Source organism: Diabrotica virgifera, chromosome 7 (assembly GCF_917563875.1).
Source record: "Diabrotica virgifera virgifera chromosome 7, PGI_DIABVI_V3a".
Taxonomy (NCBI): Eukaryota; Metazoa; Arthropoda; class Insecta; order Coleoptera; family Chrysomelidae; genus Diabrotica; species Diabrotica virgifera.
The window spans coordinates 134,403,864-134,431,302 of NC_065449.1; the positions used below are offsets into that span (position 1 = coordinate 134,403,864).

At 35.4% G+C, this 27,439-nt stretch overlaps 1 protein-coding gene across 5 annotated transcripts in view; it reads right to left on the reverse strand.

The window, feature by feature from the left end:
* Positions 1-27,439, reverse strand: part of LOC126888763 (activated Cdc42 kinase-like) — a 1,045,651-nt gene that overhangs the window by 711,895 nt on the left and 306,317 nt on the right. For all 5 annotated transcript variants that reach the window (XM_050657144.1, XM_050657145.1, XM_050657142.1 and 2 more), the window contains exon 5: positions 25,864-26,166. In XM_050657144.1, coding sequence (XP_050513101.1) covers positions 25,864-26,166 — 303 coding nt within the window. The remainder of the gene's footprint in view (positions 1-25,863; positions 26,167-27,439) is intronic.

The following is a 27,439-nucleotide window of genomic DNA, read 5'->3' on the forward strand; positions in this document are numbered from 1 at the left end:
GGTAATGTCACACCATCTCTTCTCTGTGTGCTGTCTGGCCGTTGCATCCCTGGCCGTATTTTCTTTAAAGTTTCCCTGACTTTCCTCCTTAGCTGATTTATTCTCTCTACTTCTCCATTATCTAAAACGTCTAGCTCCTCATTTACTGTTGCTTCGATGACGAGTGTATTTATTTTCTCCATGTGTTCTTTTAACTCTGCCTGCAGTTCTTCATCCTCCTGCAAGTCTTGTTCATAATCTTGTAATAATTCCTCGATTTTTTGTTTTCTTATCTGTATCTCCTTTACTTTTGTTGTTTTTCCTCTTTTCAGGTTTCTTCCATATTCTTCCAATAGGGTTTTTCCCTCAATATATGTCTTAAAGACCTGATCGTAGTATTTTGTTTCGAAGTATTTGTCTTTCGTTACTCCACCCTTTAGTAATTTTTCGTGGTTATGCAAAAATCTTGTCCAATAATCCTCCAGCCTATCCTGACGCTCTTTAATATATTGTTGATTCTTTCGAGATCCAGAATCCTTTTTAAGATTCGATACCTGTTTAAATATCTCTGCTCCGATCTCTGCCTGCTTGCTGTATACAGTTTCCATGTTTAAATTTACCTACTCTTATCCAGTAGTAAATGTTTTTATTGTATTTTTATAAAATGTTGTTTATATTTTCAAGTACTATGATTCACGTTTCCTGCAATAATGTGATGGGGAAATTTGATTCTGTTTGACCTTGCTGACGCTCAGTTTTACTGTAGTTCAGTTGTAATATGTAGGTGAATGTTATATAATATTATGTTACACAAATATAAATTGAAAACTCTTGGCTACGATGTTTTAGTAAAATTATGCAATATGAATGAAGTACAAAATGCAATATGTACCTATCAAAGTATACGTTTTTTTCTTAATCAAATTTTTAAATAAAATAAATATGTACAGTTGAGTCCGCGAGTCTTTACCCGTGCGTCATCACTTAAAGCATACGAAATAAGTCGGAAATCTATTTCAGGCAACAACAACTGACAGAAAGTTGCTACTGTTCCGATTACGGGTTTTATTATAAAATTTGACGTTATCAAATATATAGAATGTCAAATGTAAGTTTTGCTTCAAAATTTTTGCGCAGAATTACAGCTACATTTGAAGTAGCTTAATAAATTCTTTTATTATTATTGATTAATAAATAAATAAACAATTTATAAAAAAATCCAATAACATATTTTATTTTTGTTATTTTATTCACTTTGACGGAAATCTAAACATAGTCATTTCTTTACTGTGTGAATGACGTTAGCTTTGTATGTTTTAAATATTAATTGCCTAAATATAATTATTTACCTTAACATTTCAAAGCCCAATATAAAATTAGTTGTGAAAACAACTGTTTGTGTAATATAAAGAAACTTCAAAACGCAAAAATTCGACAAAACCCGCAAAAAGTTCAACTGACTGACAGCCACAAAATTAAACAAATCAGAAACGTCAAACAAATTGTGCTTAAAATATGAAAACATACCGAATCGTCTTTTTTTGTACCTATCTCTTTTCAATGCACCGAGTCTAGATGGTTCATAAAAATAACATGTGTTGTTACTTAATAACAAACGGCAGCTGGTTTGTCATGAGTTTCATGCATGGAAGAGAATGATGCTAGATAAAAAGTATGTGTTTTATCTCGCCAGGTATTAATGACGCACGGGTAAAGACTCGCGGACTCAACTGTAATAAATATTTTTAGAGATAAATACCGTTTATTATTATTATATAGGAAAAAATATATGTATAAGTTAAATAGTTTAGAGTTAAATGAAAAATATTGTAGAGTGTACTAAAAAAATATATCTAAAAAATATTTCGGTATACGATACGTAACAGTTGGAAAAATATTAACTCATTCAAAAACTTACGGTTTTTTTTTCTTTGAGCGTTGAGTCGCTCCTCTGGTTGTGGATTCTGCTCGGGATGCTCTCTGGTTCTCCTGTTTCTGGTTTCTGTTCTGGATGCTCTCCGGCTCTCCTGTTTCTAGTTTCTGTTCTGGATGCTCTCCTGTTTCTATTTTCTGTTCTGGATGCTCTCCGGCTCTCCTGTTTCTTTTTCTGTTTTGGATGCTCTCCGGCTCTCCTGTTTCTATTTTCTGTTCTGGATGCTCTCCGACTCTCCTGCTTCTGTTCTCCCGGGCCTAGCGTCGTCTATCTGCTACTGGGTTTGTTTGGTGTGGACTGTAGTTGTAGGTTTGTCGAGTCTCGTTTCTACCTCGATGTCTCCTTTTTTCTCGATAAGGACCATGTATAATCCTAGGGCTCAGTGGAGGCTGTTCTTCAGATAAGGGATGCTGGGGTCCATAGGTCGCTGGTTCAGATCCGGCTCGAAGGACCATGTATAATCCTAGGGCTCAGTGGAGGCTGTTCTTCAGATAAGGGAAACACCAACAGCGATAAAAGAATTTATTTATAAAACCGACACTAGGGTAATTACCCCGGGAAAACTTTGATTACTGACTTGTTACTGGTACACGTTTAGTTGAAGACTCTAATGATACTACATAGTGATTGAAGTTAAAGGCACCTCTGGCCTGGTCGAAGTGATTCTTGAGAATTATTCTAAAATGTGTATTATTTCTTGTTGGCAACATGAATTGGGTCATGGGCCACACGACAACAAAGTTAATTAGTCAGCTAATTTAATGTTCATTGCCAAAATATAGTTTATAAATTACGACAAATAAACAAATGAAATATCCCGCACATGTTTAAATATGATAACAAATTGGTTAATATGATGTACGAGGTGATAAAAATATACTGTTCAATTCGGATATTAATAATGAATGTTTGATATTGGACAACATTCACAAGAAATAATACGAGGAAAATATCAATACCATATTAAGGACTATCCGAGAAACTTAAAACAATAGGAAATAAATTCAACATTTCAACAACATTCAAAACAACAAACACATTGAGATCTATTCTATCTAAAACTAAACCTAGCAATGAACAAGAAAGAACAAAGAACTGCATTTATAAAATACCTTGTGAATGCGAACAATTTTATTTAGGTGAAACATCAAGACCATTAAACGTTAGAATAAGTGAACATCAGTCTTATATTAAAACTAGAGAATTTGATAGATCTCAAATATGTCAACACGCATGGGATAATGAACATACGAGTTCAGTGGAGAGATTCAAGTGTAGTCCTGAAAGAATCAGATAGTAAAAAGAGAAAAATCAAAGAAGCGGCTCTAATTATGTTAAATGAAACCAATTGTGTCACAAATTCCTCGGTAGAATGCAGTAGGATGTGGTTACCCATACTGAAAGAGGAAGTCAATAGAAAGAAAATACCAAGATTAGTAAGTCAATAACATATCGAGTTAGTACAAATTTTATATTTTAGTACATATTACTTATTGTATATCTATGTATTATTAATATTATTTATAATTTTTTTCCTTACATTACGCATCAACCACGCAGGGTTATTAGCGTGTATGGATTGTGTTACAAAATTATAAATTAAAAATAGATTTTAAACATAACAATAGGAAATTATAAAAAGCTCTAAATCTATACAAAGTAAAGTAAAATACTATATTTTTGGTAAGAGGATGCAGTCTTTGAGGAATGTGAAGATGCTTTTTGTATCACTGTCTTTTCCGAGTGTACTATTTAATGTTGGTGGTATGTTGTACTTTTTTCGTTGCACTTTATACTTCGGACACTGCAATAAACAATGCTTTACGGTAAGGACACTTCTACACAAATCACACACAGGTTGATCGGCACGTTGGAGTATGTAGTCATGGGTTAATCGAGTATGGCCAATCCGGAGACGAGTGAAGATTACTTGCTCTCTTCTGTTTTTGAATTGTGGAATTTGATTGTGGTTAATGTCAACTTCGTATAGCTTGGTTGATGAGTCCCTCCATGTATCCTGCCATATTTTAAAAGTATTTACTTTGAAATATGCTTTCAGGTCGGTCTGTAGGGTTTTCATGTTCTCTTCTGCGTTTGGGTTATTCTTTGCTATTTTGTCTACAACCTTGTCTACCTTCGATTCCAGTATGAGATGGTACCCAAATAAAATTAACTTTAATATTCATATTTTCTGCATGTTTCAGTTCCTTTTTAATGAAAAGTAGTAGTGGATGATCAGAATAGAGTTGTCTTAATGCCAATATTGAGCTGAGAGAATCTGTGATAATGATGTTTCTCTTATTATTTTTGTTAACTATCAGAGCCAATGCTTTTAGAATAGCAAACAGTTCAGCGGAGAACGTTGTTGTATATGAAGGTATATTATAAGCTGCTGTGTAATCTGACGAGTAGATTGCTGAGCCAGTTCCGTCTTCGTCTTTGGAGGCATCGGTGTAAACTTTGAAGCAGCTACCATATTTGCTTAATATTTTAAGAAATTCTTGATTTATTTGACTTGCAGGCGTTTCTGATTTGTTTAGTCGCAATAAGCTGGTATCAGTAGAGGGAAGGCGAATTGTCCAAGGAGGAGGGGTTTGGATTGCGGAAATATCGTAGGTGTCTGGAAAATGAATACCTATTTTTGATAAGTAAGTTTGTATGCGGTAATAAAAAGGGTGATCAGTTCGATTTGAGTTTTGGAAACAACTTTTAAAGCGGTCAGCGAATACGTTGTGTATAACTGGGTTATCTTGATTAGAGGATACTGCAGCGGCATAAGAAAGACTTAGATATTGTCTTCTAAACGTGAGTGGGATCTCTCTAGTCTCCCAGTATAGAGTTTGTATTGGACTTGTGTGGTGTGCTCCTAAGGAAATTCGAAGACCTGTATTTTGAATCACATCTATTGTTTTTAAGTACGTCTTTTTTGAGGAGTTGTAAACGATTGAGCCATAGTCAAGTTTGGAACGTACTAGGGCCTTGTAGATATGTAGTAATGTAGACGAGTCGGCACCCCATTTTTTGTTTGCAAGTGATCGTAACAAATTTATTCCAGGCTGACATGTCTTTTTTAAATATTCTAAATGTGTTTTCCAAGTTAGTTTTTGATCAAATATCATACCGAGAAATCTAACTTCATCTACATATTTAACCTGTGCTCCATTTAAGTATAAGTTCTTCAGTTGTATTTGGTAACTTTTCGTAAAACACACTGCTTTGGTTTTAAGGGTATTAAACTGAAGTCCACTTGTGGATGACCATTCTTCAATATGATTTATGGCTTTTTGGACATGGTTATGGATGGTTGTTGGGTTCTTTCCTCTACAAAGTATAACCAAATCATCTGCATATAGCCTAGCTTTTACAGGATGTTTCATTTTTGCGGTAATAGAGTTCATAGCTATAAGAAACAGAGTTGTGCTAAGGTTCGAGCCCTGCGATATACCATTTTCTTGATTTCTTGTTGAGGAATATACGCCATCTACTCTGACTTGAAACTGTCTATTTTCTAATAAGTTTGATATATATTTCAGTATAAGTTTGATCAGGGTAATGGCAATGAATAAAGGTTATGATTGGTCTTGCATTGGATGTATAGACATAAAAAACGACATCAAAGAGCTCAAAACATTAATAGTTAGTCTTCGCGATGAAATTAAAGATCTGAAATCCATCCACAGCAACACTCCCAAACCGAGTAATACCGATATAGCGCCGAATTTTGAAGATATTATTAATGAGATAGCGGAACGCCAAAAGCGTAAATGCAATCTAATAATATATGGCCTTGATGAACCAGATCATAATGAAGCCTCGGATATCAAGAATAATACTGCCAGAAACAAAGTTGCGGAACTGCTCGACGTAGTTAATCCCAACATCAATATTAACACCCTTCAACCGTTTAGACTTGGTAAATTTGCACCTGAAAAGAAACGTCCTATAAAAATTACATTAAATAATGAATCTGAGGTTATTTTTGCTATCAAGAACGCGAAGAAAATCAAGAACAAACCATCATTGACTGCTGTTGCAATTTCATTTGATCGAATTCCAAAACAGGTGGAATACTTTAAGAAAGTAAAAGAAGAATTGACTCTGAGGCTTTCAGCTGGCGAAAAGGTTCGTATTAAATATTTTAGCAATGTACCTAAAATAATTCCGTTAAACTGAATGCACCCAGCAGTAACTCCAACGACTCCGTATCTGTTTACTATCAAAATGTGAGAGGTCTTAATACCAAATTCGACATCTTCTCTACTAACGTTAGTGACTGTGAGTACAATGTGATCGCGCTTAGTGAAACTTGGCTAAAATCAGATGTGAACTCCAGTGAATTTTTTCCTTCTAACTATGATGTCTATCGTAATGATCGTCAACTAGATCAGTTAGGACTTACATCTGGTGGTGGAGTTTTAATTGCAGTTGATAGTACAATAGAATCGGATGTTGTAGATACATCCCACTTACATAATATTTTTCCTATGATTGACTGTTTAGTTTGTAAATGTTTTGTTCCTTTTAGCACATTTTATATAGCTGTCGTTTACATACCCCCATCTATTTCGTTAGAATATTTTGAATATTTCCTTGAATTGTTTGAAAATTTGGATGTTTTAAACTCTGAACAAGTTATTATTGTAGGCGATTTTAATTGTCCAACGTTTATTGATAATGATATGGGTGATAACAAAACTCGTTCACTAATGAATATGCTAGCTTTTTTAAATATGAAGCAGTCTAATGATATTTTAAATGGTAATTTTAGATTATTAGATTTAGTCATTAGTAATATAAACTGAACGGTAACTAGGGATTTTAAACCTTTGGTGAATGAAGATATTTATCATCCATCTCTGTCAATTGAATTAAAGGATATTATTAAAAAACGTAATAATTTTAACTCAAATATTAAGAACAAAACATATAACTTTAAAAAAGCGAACTATCTTGACCTTTATAATAATTTTATGTATACAAATTGGAACTTTTTAGACAACTGTCTTACAGTTGATGAAGCGGTGAGAGATTTTTACAACAAATTTTATGAAATTCTTGACACACATGTTCCAGTCTATAAAAATTATAAACATCGATATCCAGTTTGGTATACGGGGGAAATTATTAAACTCATAAAAGAAAAATTCAAGCTACATAAAACTTTTAAACGGACAAATAATATTGTTTACTACCATGAATTTAGTAGATATAGATTAGAAATTAAACAAAAGTGCAAGGAAGCATATAGTTTATATTTACAAAATACACAGATTAAGCTGACACAAGATCCAAAATATTTTTGGTCTTTTGTTAATCATAAAAACAATACTTCTAGAATTCCAGGAAATATGTTTTATAATAATGAATCATTTGATAACTCTCAAGCAATAGTCAATGCCTTTAGTACATTTTTTAAAAGTGTGTATTCTTTACCAGATATTAATGATGAGTCTAATTTAATTATATAATTATTAATCTAGTTTAATTTTGACCCGGGTACCTGGTTGGATATTAGTTGTGAACCAATAACGGAAAAGGAGATTTTGGAAGCTGGAAAGAGGTTAAAGAACAAATTTACGTCAGGTCCAGATACAATCCCATCATTTCTTTTTAAAGATTGTCTGCGGGTTTTAATAAAACCACTACAAACAGTTTTCAACTTAATTTTAAAAACGTCAACATTTCCGGATGCTTGGAAAATAGCTAAGGTTTGCCCTATTCACAAATCAGATAGCCGTAATATCGTGAATAATTATAGACCAATCTCTATTTTGAATAATGTTGCTAAAATCTTGGAAACCATTTTGTACAATCGTATATATGTATCTGCTAGGAATCTTATATCTACAGATCAGCATGGATTCATGAGCGCAAGATCTACTACTAGTAATCTTGCAGTATTTACTCAGTATTTATGTAAATCACTTGATGCAAGGGGGCAAATTGATGCAGTTTACACTGACTTCTCAAAAGCATTCGACAAGATAAACCATCGAATATTATTACAAAAACTTTCTTCGATGGGAATTAACAATACTTATTTCCAGCTTCTCAAGTCTTACCTGTCGCAACGCAGACAGTATGTTTATTATAATGGCTATAGTTCAGAAATATATACTGCAACTAGTGGAGTCCCGCAAGGATCGAATTTAGGCCCATTGCTATTTTTATTATTTATTAATGATGTGAGTGAGTCCTTAGATTGTAATAAGCTGATGTTTGCGGATGACTTGAAATTATATGTAACAATTAATACCTTAGAAGATTGTGTTATGTTGCAAACACAAATTAATTTATTACATAATTGGTGTCTACAAAACCAACTTCACCTAAACAAATCTAAATGTAAGATTCTTACTTTTAGTCGTAAATATAATACTTTCATGTTTCCATATGAAATTGATAATGTTGTACTAGAAAGAACTAATTGTATCAAAGATCTGGGTATTTACATGGACTGTCAACTAACATTTAACTATCACATTAATTCTATTGTTTCCTCGGCATATCGCTCATAGGGTTTCATTATTCGCAACTGCAAAAGTTTCTATAATCTATCAGCACTAAATGCTATGTACATGAGCTTAGTTAGATCCAAAATGGAATACGGTGCTTTAATATGGAATCCTATTTATTTTAAATATTCAACCGTTATCGAAAGGGTTCAAAAAAATATCTAAAATTTTTAACCTTCAAAGTTACAGGAACATATCCCCAAAGGGGTTGTGATTATGTCGCTTTGTTAGATAGTTTTAATTTTATTTCATTAGAAATGCGTAGGAATCAATCAGCGATATTATTTTTGCATAAACTATTAAATGGTGGAGTTGACTGTCCTAATTTACTAGCACAAATCGATATCTTTGTTCCTCGGGTATCAGCTCGATCTAATAATACATTTGTGTGTAAAAGATCCTACACGAATATAATGTTGACAGCACCAATCAACTTAATGTGCAGAAACGCAAACAAATTATCTAATAATTGTGATATCTTCTGTTGTAGTGTTTATGAATTAAAAAACAAGTGTCGAGCTCTTACCTAAGGTATTTCATTTTGTTTTTTTTGTCTTTATAACGTATATTTGTTTTCTTTATTTATTTATTTGTCTGCATGAGCATTGTTTATTATTTATTTGTAAAATTGCTCTGTAAATGGGTAACTGTTGGGCAATAAACGCTATTATTATTATCCAGATTTAGCCATACGGCTCACACTCCCTCCAAGGGGAAAATTGACTCATCCCAGATACCTACGGTATCAAAAGGATTGAGCTCTGGTGGGACTCTTTCCATGTTATCGAGTCCTAGGTGACTTGGAATGCACGTGTATCTCCCAAAAATTTTCGTACACTTCTGGCCGTCGCGAGTAGTACAGCTTTCTTCATGGTCTTATAAAGATGTTCATTCAGACCCAGCTTTTTTATGCTTTCGAGGAGGGTCTTCGGAATGACTCCAGTAGTAGACATAATAATCGGTATCGTCTGAGTACTTTGCATTCTCCATTGTCTCCGTATTTGAATTTCTAGATCTCTGTACTTGGCGATCTTTTCAGTGAATTTACTACGTAGATTGTTGTTGTTAGGTATCGCCACATCAATTAGTGTTGTTTGTCTTGTTAATTTATTAACTAGTACGAGATCTGGTCTATTATGTGCCACTGTTTGGTCTGTGAGCACAGTGCGATCCCAGTATAGCTTGTAGTTGCCATCCTCAAGCATACTCTCAGGGACGTATTGATAATACGGGAGATGGTCCGTTTGGAGAAGTCTCAGCTTGATAGCTATCTCTTGATGAAGGATTTTTCCCACTGCGTCATGCCGTTTCTTGTATTCAGTTGCAGCAAATGCCTGGCGCCCCCCGTAAGATGTTGGATGGTTTCTTGGGCTTGACATCCATATCGGCAACTGTCGTTTTGAACCTGAGGGTCTTTGATGATATATTTCAGGTAATTTCTGGTTGGTATAACCTGATCCTGAATGGCCAGTAATGAACCTTCCGTTTCAGGGAACATCTTTCCTGATGTCAACCAGTAGTTCGACGCTATATTGTCGACATAATCTTGGCTGACCTCATTGGGATGTCGCCCGTGCAGAGGTTTGCCCATCCAGGCGCGCACTTTTTCGTCCTTAGTAAGGTGGTTTATGCGCATTTCTGGTTCCCTCAGTTTGATCGGTGTTGTGTCATCTACTGCGCAGATAGCGCGATGAAGAGTAGATGTCTCAGCCTGCATCTGAAAATAAGTTCTTAAATTAGCAATTTGTTTATCTAATTGCTCACCTATATCCATAAGTCCTCTTCCTCCTAGATTCCGTGGTAATGTTGTTCTTTCTACTGCACTTTTAGGATGGTGTTTTTGTGTCTTTGTGAGGTGTGTTCGCACTTTTCACTGAAGAGCTTCTATATCTGTTTTTGTCCACTTAACAATACCAAATGAGTAGCTAAGCGCGGAACATGCGTAGGTGTTTAGTGCCTTAAACAAATTTCTACTGTTAAGGTGTGAGCGAAGCAGCTGTTAACCCTTCGTATAAACTCAGTAGTTATCTCTGTTTTCATTTGTTTATGGTCAATTTTCCGCGCTTGCTTTACTCCAAGATATTTATACATATCGCTTTCACCCATGGCCTCGATGTTCTGGCCATTTTGCATATCGAATCCTCCGGGCTGTACTTTTCCTCTGACTATATTTAAAATACGGCACTTGTCTAGTCCAAAGTGCATACTAATATCATTAGAAAAAGTTTCTACAGTTTTTAGCATATCGTCGAGTTGGTTTCGAGTGGAAGCCATTAATTTCAAATCATCCATGTACAATAAATGATTAAACTTCGCCACCACATTGTTGTTATTTTTGATGCTAAAACCTGCATCTGTGGAGTTCAATAGCTGAGATAGTGGGTTCATAGCTAGACAGAACCACAGAGGACTCAACGAATCTCCTTGAAACAGGCCCCGGCTGATTGCGATATTTTCAGTTTCGATGTTACTTTCACCAGGTATTTGAAGGTAGTGATGAGCAAAACAAGAACAATACCAAGACCAGGCTAGTCTTGGTCTTGGTCTTGTTCTTGCAAGCTTGGTCTTGGTCTTGGTCTTGCAGCTAAAAGGCAGTCTTGGTCTTGGTCTTGCTGCAAGAGTCTTGCTGGTCTTGCTTTTTTGGTAGTAATAATTTGAACGAAACAATTTCGAATAAAATGTACATTGAAATAAATAAAGGTGTGAAGAATGAAACTATATTTTTTGCTTTAAAATTTTAACAGAATGTAGAATGTAGTTTCAAACGGATACCAATTTAAACATTATACATTCACCTAATGACCTAATTATTTCTCTCTATATAAAGAGATTAGAGTATATTTTTATAATGGTAATGTTTATCAGTAGGAAAAAGCTGCATTTACAACCCTTGTTGCAATTGCCGGCCTTCGGTTGTGTCACGTTGTGTTTTGCATGCTGTCGATACCTACCGCCTGCCTTCAGACCACGTCTTGAGTCTGGATTATTGTTTATTGCCCCTGTATTTTAATACAATGTTAAAGAAAAAGAGCTTCTTAAAGGTGCCACAAATGGTCGGGGACCTTCAATTCACGGATTTTACGAAAAGGGATAAACGGTTTATAGTTGTTAACAGATAATGATCTGCTCCTTTCACTCGAACACTGTAGTATTTATCCTACGAGGGTCAAATTTAAGAACATAAATTAAATTTTTTTAAGAGAACACAAAAATCAAATATTTTTTACTCTATTTAATCATTATTTAATATAATTAACTTTTTTTATAAACTAACTAAAACATACTTTTTAGTAAATACGTACATATTTACCATACCTATTTATAGACCTAATACTATATCATAATAACTAAACCTAATGGGGAGTTATAAACGCTTAATTCTGTAATTTGTTATCTTGCAGTTCTTCAATTTTATTTAAACTACATTGCTCTCGTAACACGAGTTATTCGCACTTTTTATTTTCACATATTTTTGGATTGAATAGCCATTATGACATTTAAAAAGTTGAAAATATTCGGATGTGGGTAGTAAAAACTAGAATTTAAAACACACTGAAATGATGCGCATGCATTTCAAGTGCGGCACATACTATTTGTACTACTGGCCCTTTCTGGGGAAAACCTAGATTCTTCCAAATAGTTTTCAACTATGAAATCAGTAAAATTCTTTACACGTTTGTCATCCGGCATTTTCACAAATAATTCAACTTCCAACTTTCGTTGATTATAAAAAATTAATCCAAAAAATAATTTTAAAAATTTCCCAGTATCGGAATTTTTGTCATTATATTCAGAAACTGAACCTAAGCTTTGGATTTTGCGATACCAAGCTTGACACATTACAATCGACAACCAGTTATTTTTTATTCAGGCCACAATGCTTTCACAGCATTGTGAATCCTTTTCAAAACCTATTATGATATTTTTTGTATTTATTTTAAATTTAAAGACCTACATTTTTCCTCGATTATGCGAAAAGAACTGAAATAAGTGTCAGTATTTTTATTAGACAAAAAAGCGAAAACTACTGGTACTTACATAAAAACCGTTTTTAATTGCATTTTTTTTTAAATGGATTGCCCTATCTATAATTACATTTTTTTGTCTTACTAGTAATTTCAATTGTCCTTGAACTGTCGCCGTTTGAAAACTTGCCTTCTGGACACTTTGAAGGTTGAGAAAATGCAAACCGTTTGACTTAATCAAAACGACTTAAATATATAACCAAAATATTATGTATTTTAAAAATTCGATATTGTTTAAGGTTTCTTACAATGTCAGTATATATTATTGAACTAAAAAAATAAAGTTAAATAATAAAAACCAATTTTTCTCAAAAAAGTGCAAGAGTCTTGCAGGTTGGTCTTGGTCTTGCGTGATCTTGCAAGGTTCGGTCTTGGTCTTGTTCTTGGTCTTGCAACCAAGACTGCAAGACCAAGACCAGTCTCGCTCATCACTATTTGAAGGTGAATTCTAGTTTTCCACTCTGTCATTATATGTTGTAAAAAGGTCACTATATTATCATCGACTTTATATATTCTCAATATATCTATAAGCCATTCATGCGGCACTGAATCAAAGGCCTTCTTGTAATCAATAAAAGCAGTAAATAAGTTCCTCTTTTTGGAATATGCTTGATTAGAGTTAGATAAATAGTTCCTCTTTTTAGAAATGACTGAGTCGATGATAAGTTGTTCTTTGCAACCCATGGAACCCTTAGCGCATCCTTTCTGTTGAGGCTCTATGATATTGTTCAGAGCACAGTGTTGGTAGATACGCCGGGCTACACAGGATGTGACCAATTTATACAAAGTTGGAAGACAAGTAATTGGGCGATATTTTGCTGGATCTTGGGTGTTATTTTGATCCTTCGGTATTAAATAAGTGGTTCCCTGAGTTAAGAATGATGGTATATCCTGAGGATTAGAAATAACATGATTAATTAGTGTTGATAAGCATTCATAAGTACTCCAAAACTTCTTGAGCCAAAAGTTTTGAACTCCGTCTGGTCCAGGAGATTTCCAGTTATGAAGCTCTTTGATGATATTTGAGACTTCTTCAGTGGTGAAGGGTTCGTAGAGAGTAGTAGTGTAGTGTTGGCAGTTCTGTGCCGAATCTTCTATCTATCCAGCATTGTTGTTCAAGAGCAGCTGGTGTGGAAAGTTGATTTCCCCAAAACTCATGAATTTCTTCTTGGCTTGGATAAGACTTATCGAGATTGTCTACGGTGGAATTGAGTTTTCGATAGAACGCCTTCTCAGCAGTCTCAAAAAGGGCATTGTCGGATTTTCGGTTGTTACTCACTTTGTACCTTCTTAGTCGTCCTGAATAAACTGACGGTCTTTGTTTCAATGTATCCAGGCACTGTTGGGCTGTGTTGTTTATAATTATTATGTTTTTGTTTTAATGTATCCAGACATTGTTGGGCTGTGTTATTTTCTGGATCGTATCTCGAGTGTCTTGCAGTGCTCCGCATTATTTCTTCAGCTCTCTTAATGACTTTTCTACTTGTTACACCTCTTATATATTCTGTGACTTGACCAATATTCCTACGCAGTAATTCAATTTTTCCGAGAAGTCTTTTTTCCCAGGGTGCAATTCTGTTACCAGTCCTTCCGTTGTTAGTACCCCGCCGTGTTCTGATCTTAACGCCCATTACATTGGCAATTGCTGTTGCTGCACAATAGATTAGCATATGCAGATACTCCAATGTGTGGGCCTCTACGACATAATTGGGTAGGACTTCAGTGTTCACAATTTGTAACAGCGCACCTAGTTTCTTACGAGAGTTTATTCGTGGTAGCGGTGGTCTCCTAAGTGGATTTGTTCCATTAAACTCTTGTACGGCACGAGCCATTTCGTTTTCTAGACTATCGCGCAACTCGTTGTTTTCCTGCTGTGTATTGTGAGGTTGAGTTTCTGGTATGGGAATCTCGGGAATCTGCTCATCAAGGATTTTATTAGGGACTTGATCTAAAACTAGCTCTTGGTTACTAATCTCCCGTTCGACTTCGCTTTTGATCGTATTGCGTCTAGTCTCTGGGATAAGGTTGTTTCTTATGATTACCCGGTGTTGATCTGATACTCTTTGCTCCGATACTTGAATATCTGGGTACTCCCTGCAAAATTCGGCATACAGCTGTTGTCTGTAGCCGATCGTTTCTTGACCGAGGTTTGTTACCTTATAATAGAAGCGCAAAATGCTTTCGTTAATGGACACAGTCCATTTCATGCGCTGCATCGGTCGTCCCGCTTGAGTGAGCGCCGGCTGATGTTCCGGCGCAGCACCTTCAGCGAGTGGAGCTCTTACTGTTGTTTGGCTCGCTTGTGGTTGTTGTTCTTGTTGTTGGGCTGTAGCTGTTTGTGTGACAGGGGCCCGCCTCCTCAACACCCTGCCACCGACGTCCCGCATGCTGTCACGTCCAGCGTCGGCTCCAGACGTACCCTGGCGATCCCCAGGCAGCGGCCCTAAACATAAACTATTAGTCTCCATTCTCATGGGTGTGCATTTTATGCCTACTGCCAGGTGTCAGTTTTTGTTCCACGGCAAGTATGCCTGCTACTCTCTGGGTATTGGCGCTACGAATACCCAGAAAGCATCCCCCATTCGCAGGTGGCCGCGCCTGATAGAAGAACTGACATAAAACTCCCACAGGATTATTATTATCCAGATTTAGCCATACGGCTCACACTCCCTCTAAGGGAAAAATTGATCCAGATTTAGCCATACGGCTCACACTCCCTCTAAGGGGAAAATTTACTCATCCCAGATACCTACAGTATCAAAAGGATTGAGCTCTGGTGGGACTCTTTCCGTGTTTTCGAGCCCTAGGTGACTTGGTATGCAGGTGTATCTCCCAGAAATTTTCGTACACATCTGGCCGTTGCGAGTAGTACTGCTTTCTGCATGGTCTTATAAAGATGTTCATTAAGACCCAGCTTTTTTATGCTTTCGAGGAGGGTCTTCGGAATGACTCCAGTAGTAGACATAATAATGGGTATCGTCTGGGTACTTTGCATTCTCCATTGTCTCCGTATTTGAATTTTCAGATATCTGTACTTGGCGATCTTTTCAGTAAATTTAGTACGTATCATTTTTGTTGTTATGAATCGCCACATCAATGAGGGTTGTTTGTCTCGTTAATTTATTGACTAATACGAGATCTGGTCTATTATGCGCCAATGTTTGGTCTGTGAGCACAGTGCGGTCCCAGTATAGCTTGTAGTTGCCATCCTCAAGCATACTCTCAGGGACGTATTGATAATATGGGAGATGGTCGGTTTGGAGAAGTCCCAGCTTGATAGCTATCTCCTGATGAAGGATTTTTCCCACTGCGTCATGCCGTTCCTTGTACTCAGTTGCAGCAAATGCCTGGCAGCCCCCTGTAAGATGTTGGATGGTTTCTTGGGCTTGACATCCATATCGGCATCTGTCGTTTTGAACATGAGGGTCTTTGATGATATATTTCAGGTAATTTCTGGTTGGTATAACCTGATCCTGAATGGCCAGTAATGAACCCTCCGTTTCAGGGAACATCTTTCCTGATGTCAACCAGTAGTTCGACGCTATATTGTCGACATAATCTTGGCTGACCTCATTGGGATGTCGCCCGTGCAGAGGTTTACCCATCCAGGCGCGCACTTTTTCGTCCTTAGTAAGGTGGTTTATGCGCATTTCTGGTTCCCTCAGTTTGATCGGTGTTGTGTCATCTACTGCGCAGATAGCGCGATGTAGAGTAGATGTTTCAGCCTGCATCTGAGAATAAGATCTTAAATTAGCAATTTGTTTGTCTAATTGCTCACCTATATCCATAAGTCCTCTTCCTCCTAAATTCCGTGGTAATGTCGTTCTTTCTACTGCACTTTTTGGATGGTGTTTTTGTGCCTTTGTGAGGTGCGTTCTTACTTTTCGCTGAAGATTTTCTATGTCCGTTTTTGTCCACTTAACAATGCCAAATGAATAGCTAAGCGCGGAACATGCGTAGGTGTTTAGTGCCTTAAACAAATTCATACTGTTAAGGTGTGAGCGAAGCAGCTGTTTTACCCTTCGTACAAACTCAGTAGTTATCCCTGTTTTCATTTGTTTATGGTCAATTCTCCGCGCTTGCTTTACTCCAAGATATTTATACATATCGTTTTCACCCATGGCCTCGATATTCTGGCCATTTTGCATATCGAATCCTCCGGGCTGTACTTTTCCTCTGACTATATTTAAAATACGGCACTTGTCTAGTCCGAAGTGCATGCTAATATCATTAGAAAAAGTTTCTACAGTTTTTAGCATCTCATCGAGTTGGTTTCGAGTGGAAGCCATTAATTTCAAATCATCGATATACAATAAATGATTAAGCTTCGCCACCACATTGTTGTTATTTTTGATGCTAAAACCTGCGTCTGTGGAGTTCAATAGCTGAGATAATGGGTTCATAGCTAGACAGAACCACAGTGGACTCAACGAATCTCCTTGAAACAGGCCCCGGCTGATTGCGATATTTTCAGTTTCGATGTTATTTTCACCAGGTATTTGAAGGTGAATTCTAGTTTTCCACTCCGTAATTATATGCTCTAAAAAGGTATTATCATCGACTTTATATATTCTCAATATATCTATAAGCCATTCATGCGGCACTGAATCAAAGGCCTTCTTGTAATCAATGAAGGCAGTAAAAAGATTCCTCTTTTTGGAATATGCCTGGTTAGAAATGACTGAGTCGATGATGAGTTGTTCTTTGCAACCCATGGAACCCTTAGCGCATCCTTTCTGTTGAGGCTCTATGATATTGTTCAGAGCACAGTGTTGGTAGATACGCCGGGCTACACAGGATGTGACCAATTTATACAAAGTGGAAGACAAGTAATTGGGCGGTATTTGGCTGGATCTTGGGTGTTATTTTGATCCTTCGGAATTAAATAAGTGGTTCCCTGAGTTAGGAATGATGGTATATCCTGCGGATTAGAAATAACATGATTAATTAGTGTTGATAAGCATTCATGAACACTCCAAAACTTCTTGAGCCAAAAGTTTTGAACTCCGTCTGGTCCAGGAGATTTCCAGTTGTGAAGCTCTTTGATGGTATTTGAGACTTCTTCAGTAGTGAAGGGTTCGTAAAGGGTGGTAATGTAGTGTTGGCAGTTCTGTGTCGTTTCTTCTATCCATCCAGCATTGTTGTGAAGAGCAGCTGGCGTGGAAAGTTGATTTCCCCAAAACTCATGAATTTCTTCTTGGCTTGGGTAAGTCTTATCGACACGTTTTACAGTGGAATTGAGTTTTCGATAGAACGCCTTTTCAGAACTTTCAAAAAGAGCATTGAGGCTTTTGCGGTTGTTACTAACTTTGTACCTCCTTAGTCGTCCTGAATAAACGGAGAGCTTTTGTTTTAATGTGTCCAGACACTGATGGGCTGTGTTGTTTTCTGGATCATATCTTCGAGTGTCTTACGGTAGTCAGCATTATATCTTTAGCTCTTCTGATGACTTTTCTCCTTGTTACACCTCGTATGTATTCTGTGACTATACCAATATCCCTACGTAATAATTCGATCTTTCCGAGCAGTCTTTTTTCCCAGGGTGCAATTCTGTTACCAGTTCTTTCGTTATTAGTAACCCGTCGTGTTCTGATCTTAACGCCCATTACATTAGCAATTGCTGTTGCTGCACAGTAGATTAGCATATGCAAATATTCCAACGTGTGAGCTTCTAGCACATAGTTGGGTAGGACTTCAGTGTTCACAATTTGTAACAGCGCACCTAGTTTCTTACAGGAGTTTATTCGTGGTAGCGGTGGTCTGCTAAGTGGGTTTGTTCCATTAAAGTCTTGTACGACACGAGCCATTTCGTTTGCTAGACTATCGCGCAACTCGTTGTTTTCCTGCTGTGTATTATTAGGTTGAGTTTCTGGCATGGGAATCTCAGGAGTTTGCTCATCGAGGATTTCATTAGGGACTTGATCTAAAACTTGTTCTTGGTTATTAATCTCCCGTTCGACTTCGTTTTTGATCGAATTGCGTCTAGTCTCTGGGATAAGGTTGTTCCTTATGATTACCCGGTATTGATCTGATACTCTGCTCCGATACTTGAATATCTGGGTACGTCATGCAAAACTCGGCATACAGCTGTTGTCGGTAGCCGATTGTTTTTTGACCGAGGTTTGTCACCTTGTAATAGAAGCGCAAAACATTTTCATTAATGGACACAGTCCATTTCATGCGCTGCCTCGGTCGTCCCGCTTGAGTGAGCGCTGGCCGATGATCCAGCGCAGCACCTTCGGCGGGTAGAGCTCTTGTTGTTGTTTGGCTCGGTTGTGGTTGTGGTTGGGCTGTAGCTGATTGTATGACAGGGGCCCGCCTCCTCAACACCCTGCCACCGACGTCCCGCATGCTGTCACGTCCAGCGCCGGCTCCAGACGTGCCCTGGCGATCCCCAGGAAGCGATCCTAAACATAAACCATAATTCTCCATATTAATGGGTGTGCATTTTATACCTACTGCCAGGTGTCAGTTTTTGTTCCACGGCAAGTATCCCTGCTACTCTCTGGGCATTGGCGCTACGAATACCCAGAAAGCATCCCCCATTCGCAGGGGGCCGCGCCTGATAGAAGAACTGACAAAAAACTCCTACAGGGAGTTATTATTATTATTATGATTATATTTGAATATATTACCTCTAATTTTCCATTCGCTAAGAGTTTTTAATATTGAGAATTTCCACACTGTATCGTAGGCTTTACGAATGTCGAAAAATATTCCGATACAATGTTGTTTAATTGCAAAAGCCTCATGTATTTCCGATTCTACGTCAATAAGATTGTCTACAGTAGAACGATGTTTTCTGAAGCCATTCTGTTCTGGTATAATTAATTTTTTTGATTCCAGATACAGCATTTTGCCCATACTACAAGTAAGAGATACTGGTCTATATGTTTCGGGATCTGATTTTGATTTTCTTTGCTTAGGAATAGGAATTATTATTGAATTTCTCCACGATTTTGGAAATAAACTTTTCGAGAAGATTAAGTTGAAAATGCTGAGTAAGTGTTCTTTAGATGGGTAAGTGAGGTTTTTTTAGAAAAATAGTGGGTATATTATCTGGTCCAGGGCACGAGTTCTTACAGTTTTTTTATTACCGCTTCTAATTCATCCATCGATATTGGAAAGTTTATTTCACTATTATTTTGATCTTCATAATCTATGGTATATCTTTCTTCATTTCTTTTGTTCCTTAAGAAAGGACATCGCACACATCTTATGGAAAATATAATGTCACTCAAATTCAATAAAATTTATACGAATAGATTCGTTTTAAATTAACGGTCAAATCTTATCATTGCGCCAACTCTTAATTATGATTCATTACGGCGCAACTTGCAATTAAAGTTTATCGAAATCAAATTTTTTAGTCAGTAAAAGTGTCAGTTACAATCACTATTGCTCTGGGTGCTATTCAAAAGAGCTTAAACCCCGCTGGGCCTAAGCGGATTAGTAAAACTAATCCGCTAATTTATGGAGTACCGACAATTTGGGTATTATAAAATATTTTTTCTCTCTCTAACTTATGTACATATCCATTTGATTTCAGATTTATTTATATCAATTTCTGCTCTTATTATTGAAAATATGGAGTTGGCGCAATGATAAGATTTGACCGTTAATTTAAAACGAATCTATTCGTATAAATTTTATTGAATTTGAGTGACATTATATTTTCCATAAGATGTGTGCGATGTCCTTTGGTGAATAGTTTGCGTCGCTTGAATTTTTTTTATAAACTAATGCCAGTATATTTGATATTTCGTTTTGGGATTTATATATTATATTATTTTGCTCTAACAGATTTATTGACTTGTGTGATTTTGTACCAGATATTCTTTTTACTTTTTTCCATACAGTTGTCATTGGAGTAGAACTGTCAACTGTTGAAACGTATGCTTTCCAAGATTCGCGCTTAGCTTTTTTGATAGTAAATCTGGCTATAGCTCTTAATCGTTTAAATTCTAAAGAGTTTTGTTCATTTTTCTGTTGTTTGAATTTATTAAACGCTTTTTTGGATTGTTGTATTACTTGTCGACATTCATGATTCCACCAAGGAACTGTTGAAGTTAATTTTTCATCTGCTGAATCTATTATTAGTTTTGTAATGAAATCTACCTCTTCGTTCACATTACTATTTTCATTTATGGCATGCAAGTTGCGTTCGATATGATTTTGAAATTCGTCCAATCCGCATTTTTTAAGTTCCATTTTGCTTCTGGTATAGCTGTAGATGCATCTTCGTTATGGATTAAAATAGGATAATGGTCGCTGTCGTATGGCTCTGGTAATACATCCCATGAAAGCATATGCGTTATTGATGGTTCACATATAGATAGGTCGATAGCAGAACCCTCGCCCGTTCTTATGTCGAAACGGGTATCTTGTCCATCATTAAGTAAATTTAGGTTGAGTTTTTCCAGAAGCACTTCTATTTTTCTACCAAGATGTGTTATTTTTTTTGCACCCCATAAAGGATAATGTGCGTTGAAGTCCCCGACAATTAATCGTGGAGTAAGTATTTGTTCTAAAAGATCCGATATTTCATTATGGTTAAGTTCTTGATTGGGGGGATGTATATGTTACATACGGAAAAACTAGTTACATCTTTGATTCTGACTGCAAATGCCTCAATGTTTGTTTCTAGTGGTATTGCTGTGCTATTAATGTCGTCCTTTATGTATATGGCTACTCCTCCACTGGCTATTTTAGCATGTTGTCGATTTTTAAAGAAACAATTATAGTTTTTTAGTTAATGTGCAGTGTCGTTTTTAAAATTAGTTTCTTGTAAACATAAAATCATTGGTCTGTATTTTGAGATTAGTATTTGCAACATTTCTAAATGGGTGTAATACCCATTCAGATTCCACTGAATTAAACTAGTGAATGATATTGATATTTTAATATGTGTCCGTAGGGGTGTCGCTTTCTGGTTCGGTGTGGAAGTCTGGATCAATCTGTCGTAAAATTTTATTTCTTATTCGGGTGCATCTACTTTTAATTTTTCGGTCAATTAGTTTAGGGAAAATTTTTGTCAGTAGATCTGTGACTTCAGAAATTTCATTGGTATACATTTTTGCAATGCTTATTGGGTCGGAAGAGCCTGTACAATTTTCGAAGAAATCTATTAGTTGATCATAGTTTAAGGGCTAACTGGAATTTTGGTCTCTAAATAATTCTTCTGTAGGTTTCAGCATTTCCTCTAACGTCTTTTTTGGTTTATTGCCTTGGTTTAATTTAGTATTTTTCTCTTTGTTTTTTGGTACTTCAAAAGCATGTTCTGATGAAGGAGTTGGAGAACGCTCAGAAACTGTGCGTTTTTGTGATATTGGATCTGTTTCTATTTGGTTAGTTTGGAGTTCTGCGCTTAGTGTTTCATTTTGAACAACTTGATCGTTAAGTTCGGTTTGATTTTGTGGGATGCCACTCGTTAGTTCTTTAGTCGCCCGATTGTAATTATTTTCAATAGAGTTCTCACCTGATTCTGTATTTTGAGGAATTGAAGTGGTGTCACCTGATACAGATGCCTTTGTTGGACAGTCTTTTGCTGAATGCTTGGTGTTTTTGCATACAGGATGATTGATTAGTAGGGTAAAGCTCAATAGCTCCGCTATAATAATAGATAGCAATAAAAGTTAATAACAAAAATTTTAGCCACCTTTGAGCTTCACATTACAAAATTAGTTAGAATGTTACAGGGTGTTCGATAACACAGTGGCAGACCAAACTTATGTTTTTTTTAAATGGAACACCCTATATTTTATTTTAATTTCGAAATCCTGTTAACTTCTCCATCACAAAAATATAAAGGTTTGTTATGTTATACAGGGTATTTATACAAAGTTATAACCAATTTTATATGAAAATCGTAACAAGTTCAACTCCCTGTATAAATAAAAATAAGCAAAACAACAATGGTTTATTAATGCCATATTTTTTAACGTATTGCCAAAATTTTCAAGAATGGTCGATATTGCTAATTTTCTTTATATCAAATACAGGGTGAGTCAAAACGCAAGTACATTATTTTCTCAGTAATTTTAAATGGAACACCCTGTATTTTATATCACTATTGAAAAGTACCATTACCGTACTTTAATTTTTAGATAACATTCCCTATGTCTAAATTTATTAGTTTTCGAGATATTTTCATTTTTCAATGGACCAGTAGCGTGGCCACCCAAATCACCAGAATTTAATAAACTGGACTGATTTTTTTGGGGTTACGTTAATAATGAAGTTTATAAAATACCTCCAACAACAAGGGATGAGATGAAAAATAGAATACAAAGTGTATTTCGATGTGTTAATTTACAAATGCTCCGTAAAGTAGCTCATTCAATGCTCATTTTTAGGCGTACATAAATGTGTTAGGAGATAATTTTGAACACCTTATGTAATTAAATATTAAAAATATTTTATTAAAAGTAGCTTCTAATTTTTTCAAACATGTATTTTTGCAAAATGTATTACTGATAAATTATGTTTCGTTCTTTATTTGTTACATTGTTACATTTACATACAAAAGTAGTGTTTAATTGTCTTCACAAAATATTGTATTTTGTGTTTGTGTGTTTTTTTTGTAAAATTTATTACTAATTTTCTTTGTTTATTTGTTGCATTTACATAAAAAGATAGTTTTTAATTGTTTCAAAAATGTTGCACGTAGTGGTTGTGTTTTTGTTTGTAAAATGTATTACTAATAAATTATTTTTATTTCTTTATTTGCTACAGTGTTACATTGATTACCGGATTGATAATCGATAATCTTCAATTGTCAATTCAGTCATGGCTTACTTAAAATTTAGATAAATTTAAACACCTAAAATAATTTGCTCTGAAAAATGAAAATATCTCGAAAACTAATAAATTTGGGCATAGGGCATGTTATATAAAAATTAAAGTACGTTAATGTTACTTTTCAATAATAAAATACAGGGTGTACGTTAATATAAAATACAGGGTGTTCCATTTAACATTACTGAGAAAATAATGTACTTGCGTTTTGACTCGCGTATTTGATATAAAGAAAATTAGCAATATCAATAATTCTTAAAAATTTTGACAATAAATAAAAAAAAATGGCATTAATAAACCATTGCTGTTGTTCTTATTTTTATTTATACAGGGAGTTGAACTTGTTACGATTTTCATACAAAATTGGTTATAACTTTGTAAATACCCTGTATAACATTACAAACATTTATCTTTTTGTGATGGAGAAGTTAACAGGATTTCGAATATAAAATAAAATATAGGGTGTTCCATTTAAAAAAACATAAGTTAGGTCTGCCATTGTGTTATCGAACACCCTGTAACATTCTAACTAATTTTGTAATTTGAAGCTCAAAGGTGGCTAAAATTTTTGTTATTAACTTTTATTGCTATCTATTACTATAGCGGAGCTATTGAGCTTTACCCTACTAATCAATCACCCTGTATATGACAAGTCTGGTTGTCTAAATATATCCATATTCTATATGATGTCTCCTCGTGGGTGATAATAAAAGAATCGGTAAGGTATGGTTGGTTAAAGGGGATATATAGGTTTGTCGCCTGAAGCTTAATATATGCTGGAACTCAGGACTGGAAGTCCCAATACGGAGAAATGATAAGGGTGACAAAAGGTTGACACCAAGTGCTTGCAATTCGGATTCTAAGATTGAGTGTGGAATAGATGGACATACGCCTGGGAGTACTAGTCGTTGGCTGGGTGTGATTAGTCGTCGTGCTTGTAAGAGTTGTTGATTAACTTTGATTTTTCCGTGGTTGGTAATAAAGTCGTCCACTAATTTTTCATTTGCTCTGTTGTTGGATAGCTTTGAATAATATTTATTGGTCGAATAATTTGGCTTAAACTGTGAAGGTAATCTTCAATATTGGTGTTGTCAATTGCGTCGAACACAATTTCTTGGTTTCTTGATGGAAAAACATTAGCGGTTGTTTGTCTGGTTACGGAAGAGTAGCTTTTAGGTTCTAGAGATTGTTGGTCTGGTGTAGAACTAGGTTGAGTTGACGTAGATGAGGATGCCATGATGTAGAAATTGATATTTTGTATGCCAAAATATCAATTATTTGGGCCCAGTAAATACTGGCCTATTTTTGAAGTCGTCTATAATATGTATTCAAAGTCACCTTACCAATGTTTATCGCTAAAATAACACATTCACAAAACGCGTTTTTAACTTTTGCAAAAACTGTAATCGAATATTAATTAGAATTTAACGTCTTTACTCGTTGGCTGGTATGATAAGACTCTCTATTTATAATTTAAACATATTAAAGTCAGAATTTGGTATTAGTTTTTTGAAAGTAAATTAAATGTAAGACCAAATACTTACGATGTCGGGATAGTATCACGAGGTTTTTTCCTGATTTTCCCTCGTGATTTACTATGGAATCTCTAACGCGAGGATTTTACTGTCATCGTTGCATTTGGTTGTCTTTTTAAAGACAGATCACATGCTATGATTTTTTTGTGACGGATATTCTTGAGTTGGGATTGATTTCATGTAATCGAATGAACTATCTTTTAGTAAAGTCGTCCCAGGAACGCAACTCATAAATATTGGCGATATCACTTTAAAGTCTACTACTTTAAAATGTATACCTAATATACGTCTGAATTGCCAATATAAATGAGTCAGATTAAATCAATTATTATACGAATTTTTTTACTTAGCAACAAAATTTTTGTTTATTTTAGTAGTATTTTGTATTTTGACAACGAAACACGATTTGGGCTTCGAAACGTTATATCATTTTTTTGGTAAAATAGTTGATTACAAAAACTGCAACAAAGGCACGATATTTTTAAGTTACATAAAAAAGTAAAACAGTTCACACCGACTAACAAGAGAACAACTTTTCACACCATGGTGAACAAGGACGACAAACTACTAGAGTCGACCCACGATAAACTGAAAGAATGAGAAAGCTATATCAAAGATATTTTAACGGCATACCTGAAGAATCAAGAAGATTGGACAACAACAGCGAATGACCAGAAATTCTGAAAACTGAAATTATAAATGCGGTTAATAAACTTAATAAGAGCCCAGGTGCAGATTGGATATAGCCCGGAACGTTGCTAGACTGGGTAGAATCAATATTCATCCCACTACCGAAAAATCCAAACCCACTACACTGCTACTTTTTTACGCTTTTTCATCTTTGCGAATTACACCGTCAAACATTATATCAGTACAACTCACCGATCTTAAGGTGGCCGATAATAAGCCCCTCCCTCAAGTTGTGCGTTCACTAGAATGCTTGTATATTTGACTCAGAAACAACAGAAACAATTACCACCACCGGCCACGTTACAGTCGGTGAGCTGTAAATATTTTATGATATTTCTCTCTCCATCTCTCTTTTAAATTGTTAAGGTAGTGTATGTAGTGTATAGTACCTTTGAAAATTTGGTTCGTCGATTGCTTCCAAAATTTGTTGTCCTGTAAGTGCAGCCCATGGTTGGAATCCATACGAAAACATCTCCCAAAGTGTTACTCCGAATGCCCAAACATCGCTAGCGGTAGTAAAACGTAAATAACTTATGCATTCCGGTGCACACCATGCTATGGGCAATTTTAAATTTACATTAAAATTGGTTTGATAGTAGTCCTTGCCTTGACCAAGAGCTCGACTTAGGCCGAAATCAGATATCTTAACTTTGTTTTTAGAAAATACTAGGATGTTGCGAGCTGCTAAATCCCTAAAACAAATATAATATATTTTAATTAAAACATATATATCATATATTTTTAATAGAAAACACTTTAAAATGCATATTTGCCCCAACGAACATGATATACAATAATCGGGAAAAAATTTAATTCTTATCACCTTGAAACTTGCAAAGAAATATAATTTAAAAATGTATAAACATTTTTAATTTCGCTGCAACCTGAAAATGCAGCATTATATTCTAGTTCAATCGGAGAGTTCAGGAAGTGTCTATACCGGTTTCGGGGCTTTTTTGCCCCATCATACAACAGCCTCCTTAACTCAGATGGACTTACCCAAGTTTTTTATGTATTTTGACCCGTAGAACACGAATTTTTTGGGTAACAGTTGATCCGGATGTCGATAAGATTGTTATAAACAAAGAACTTGAGGAATTACATAACAGAGATTTTTCGAAAAACAAAACATTTTTTTGTATTTTTTGGGTGATTTTTAGCAAAAAATGTTCTTACAAGTTTTTTCGTAGGATGCATAGTTTTCGAGATAAATGCGGTTGAACTTTTAAAAAATCGAAAAATTGCAGTTTTTGAACCCGAATAACTTTTGATTAAAAAATAAAATAGCAATTCTGCTTACTGCATTGGAAAGTTCACCGTCAAATTCTATCGGTTTTGATTATTTGCATTGCTAAAAATTAATTTTTTTATTGTTAAACAAAGCTATAACCACATAGTGTTTCCCGTGCCCAATGCATGCGTTTAATGTACGTAATCTACGTAGAAATAGTCTGTATGCTCGCCTACTCATTCGATTATAAATGAGAAATGCATTGAAAACATCATTCAAGCACTATGTGTTTATAGCTTTGTTTAACAATAATAAAATTAATTTTTAGCAATGAAAATAATCAAAACCGATAGAATTTGACTTGAACTTTCAAATGCGGTAAGCAGAATTGCTATGCTTCTTTTCATGAGCATTTTTCAGTGCGTCACAAATGATAGAAAAAAGGTAAGTCCGTGATAATATACATTTTAGTGACATGACATTTTAGTTAAATCTGACAGTTGTCAAATTTTATTTGCAATTTGGCATAAAAAGAAATCAATTCTGTTTATTGTATTTATAAAATGGTATTTTCTTTGATTTGTATAGTCTTATAAATTGTACAGATTATATTCGTAGATATATTATATAATTCGAAAATAATTTTTATTTCGATTATAGCGCCACCTATTGACAACTAGAATAAATGTTATAAATGTCACCGACGAAATGTAATCACCGACGTGCGTTTTTTT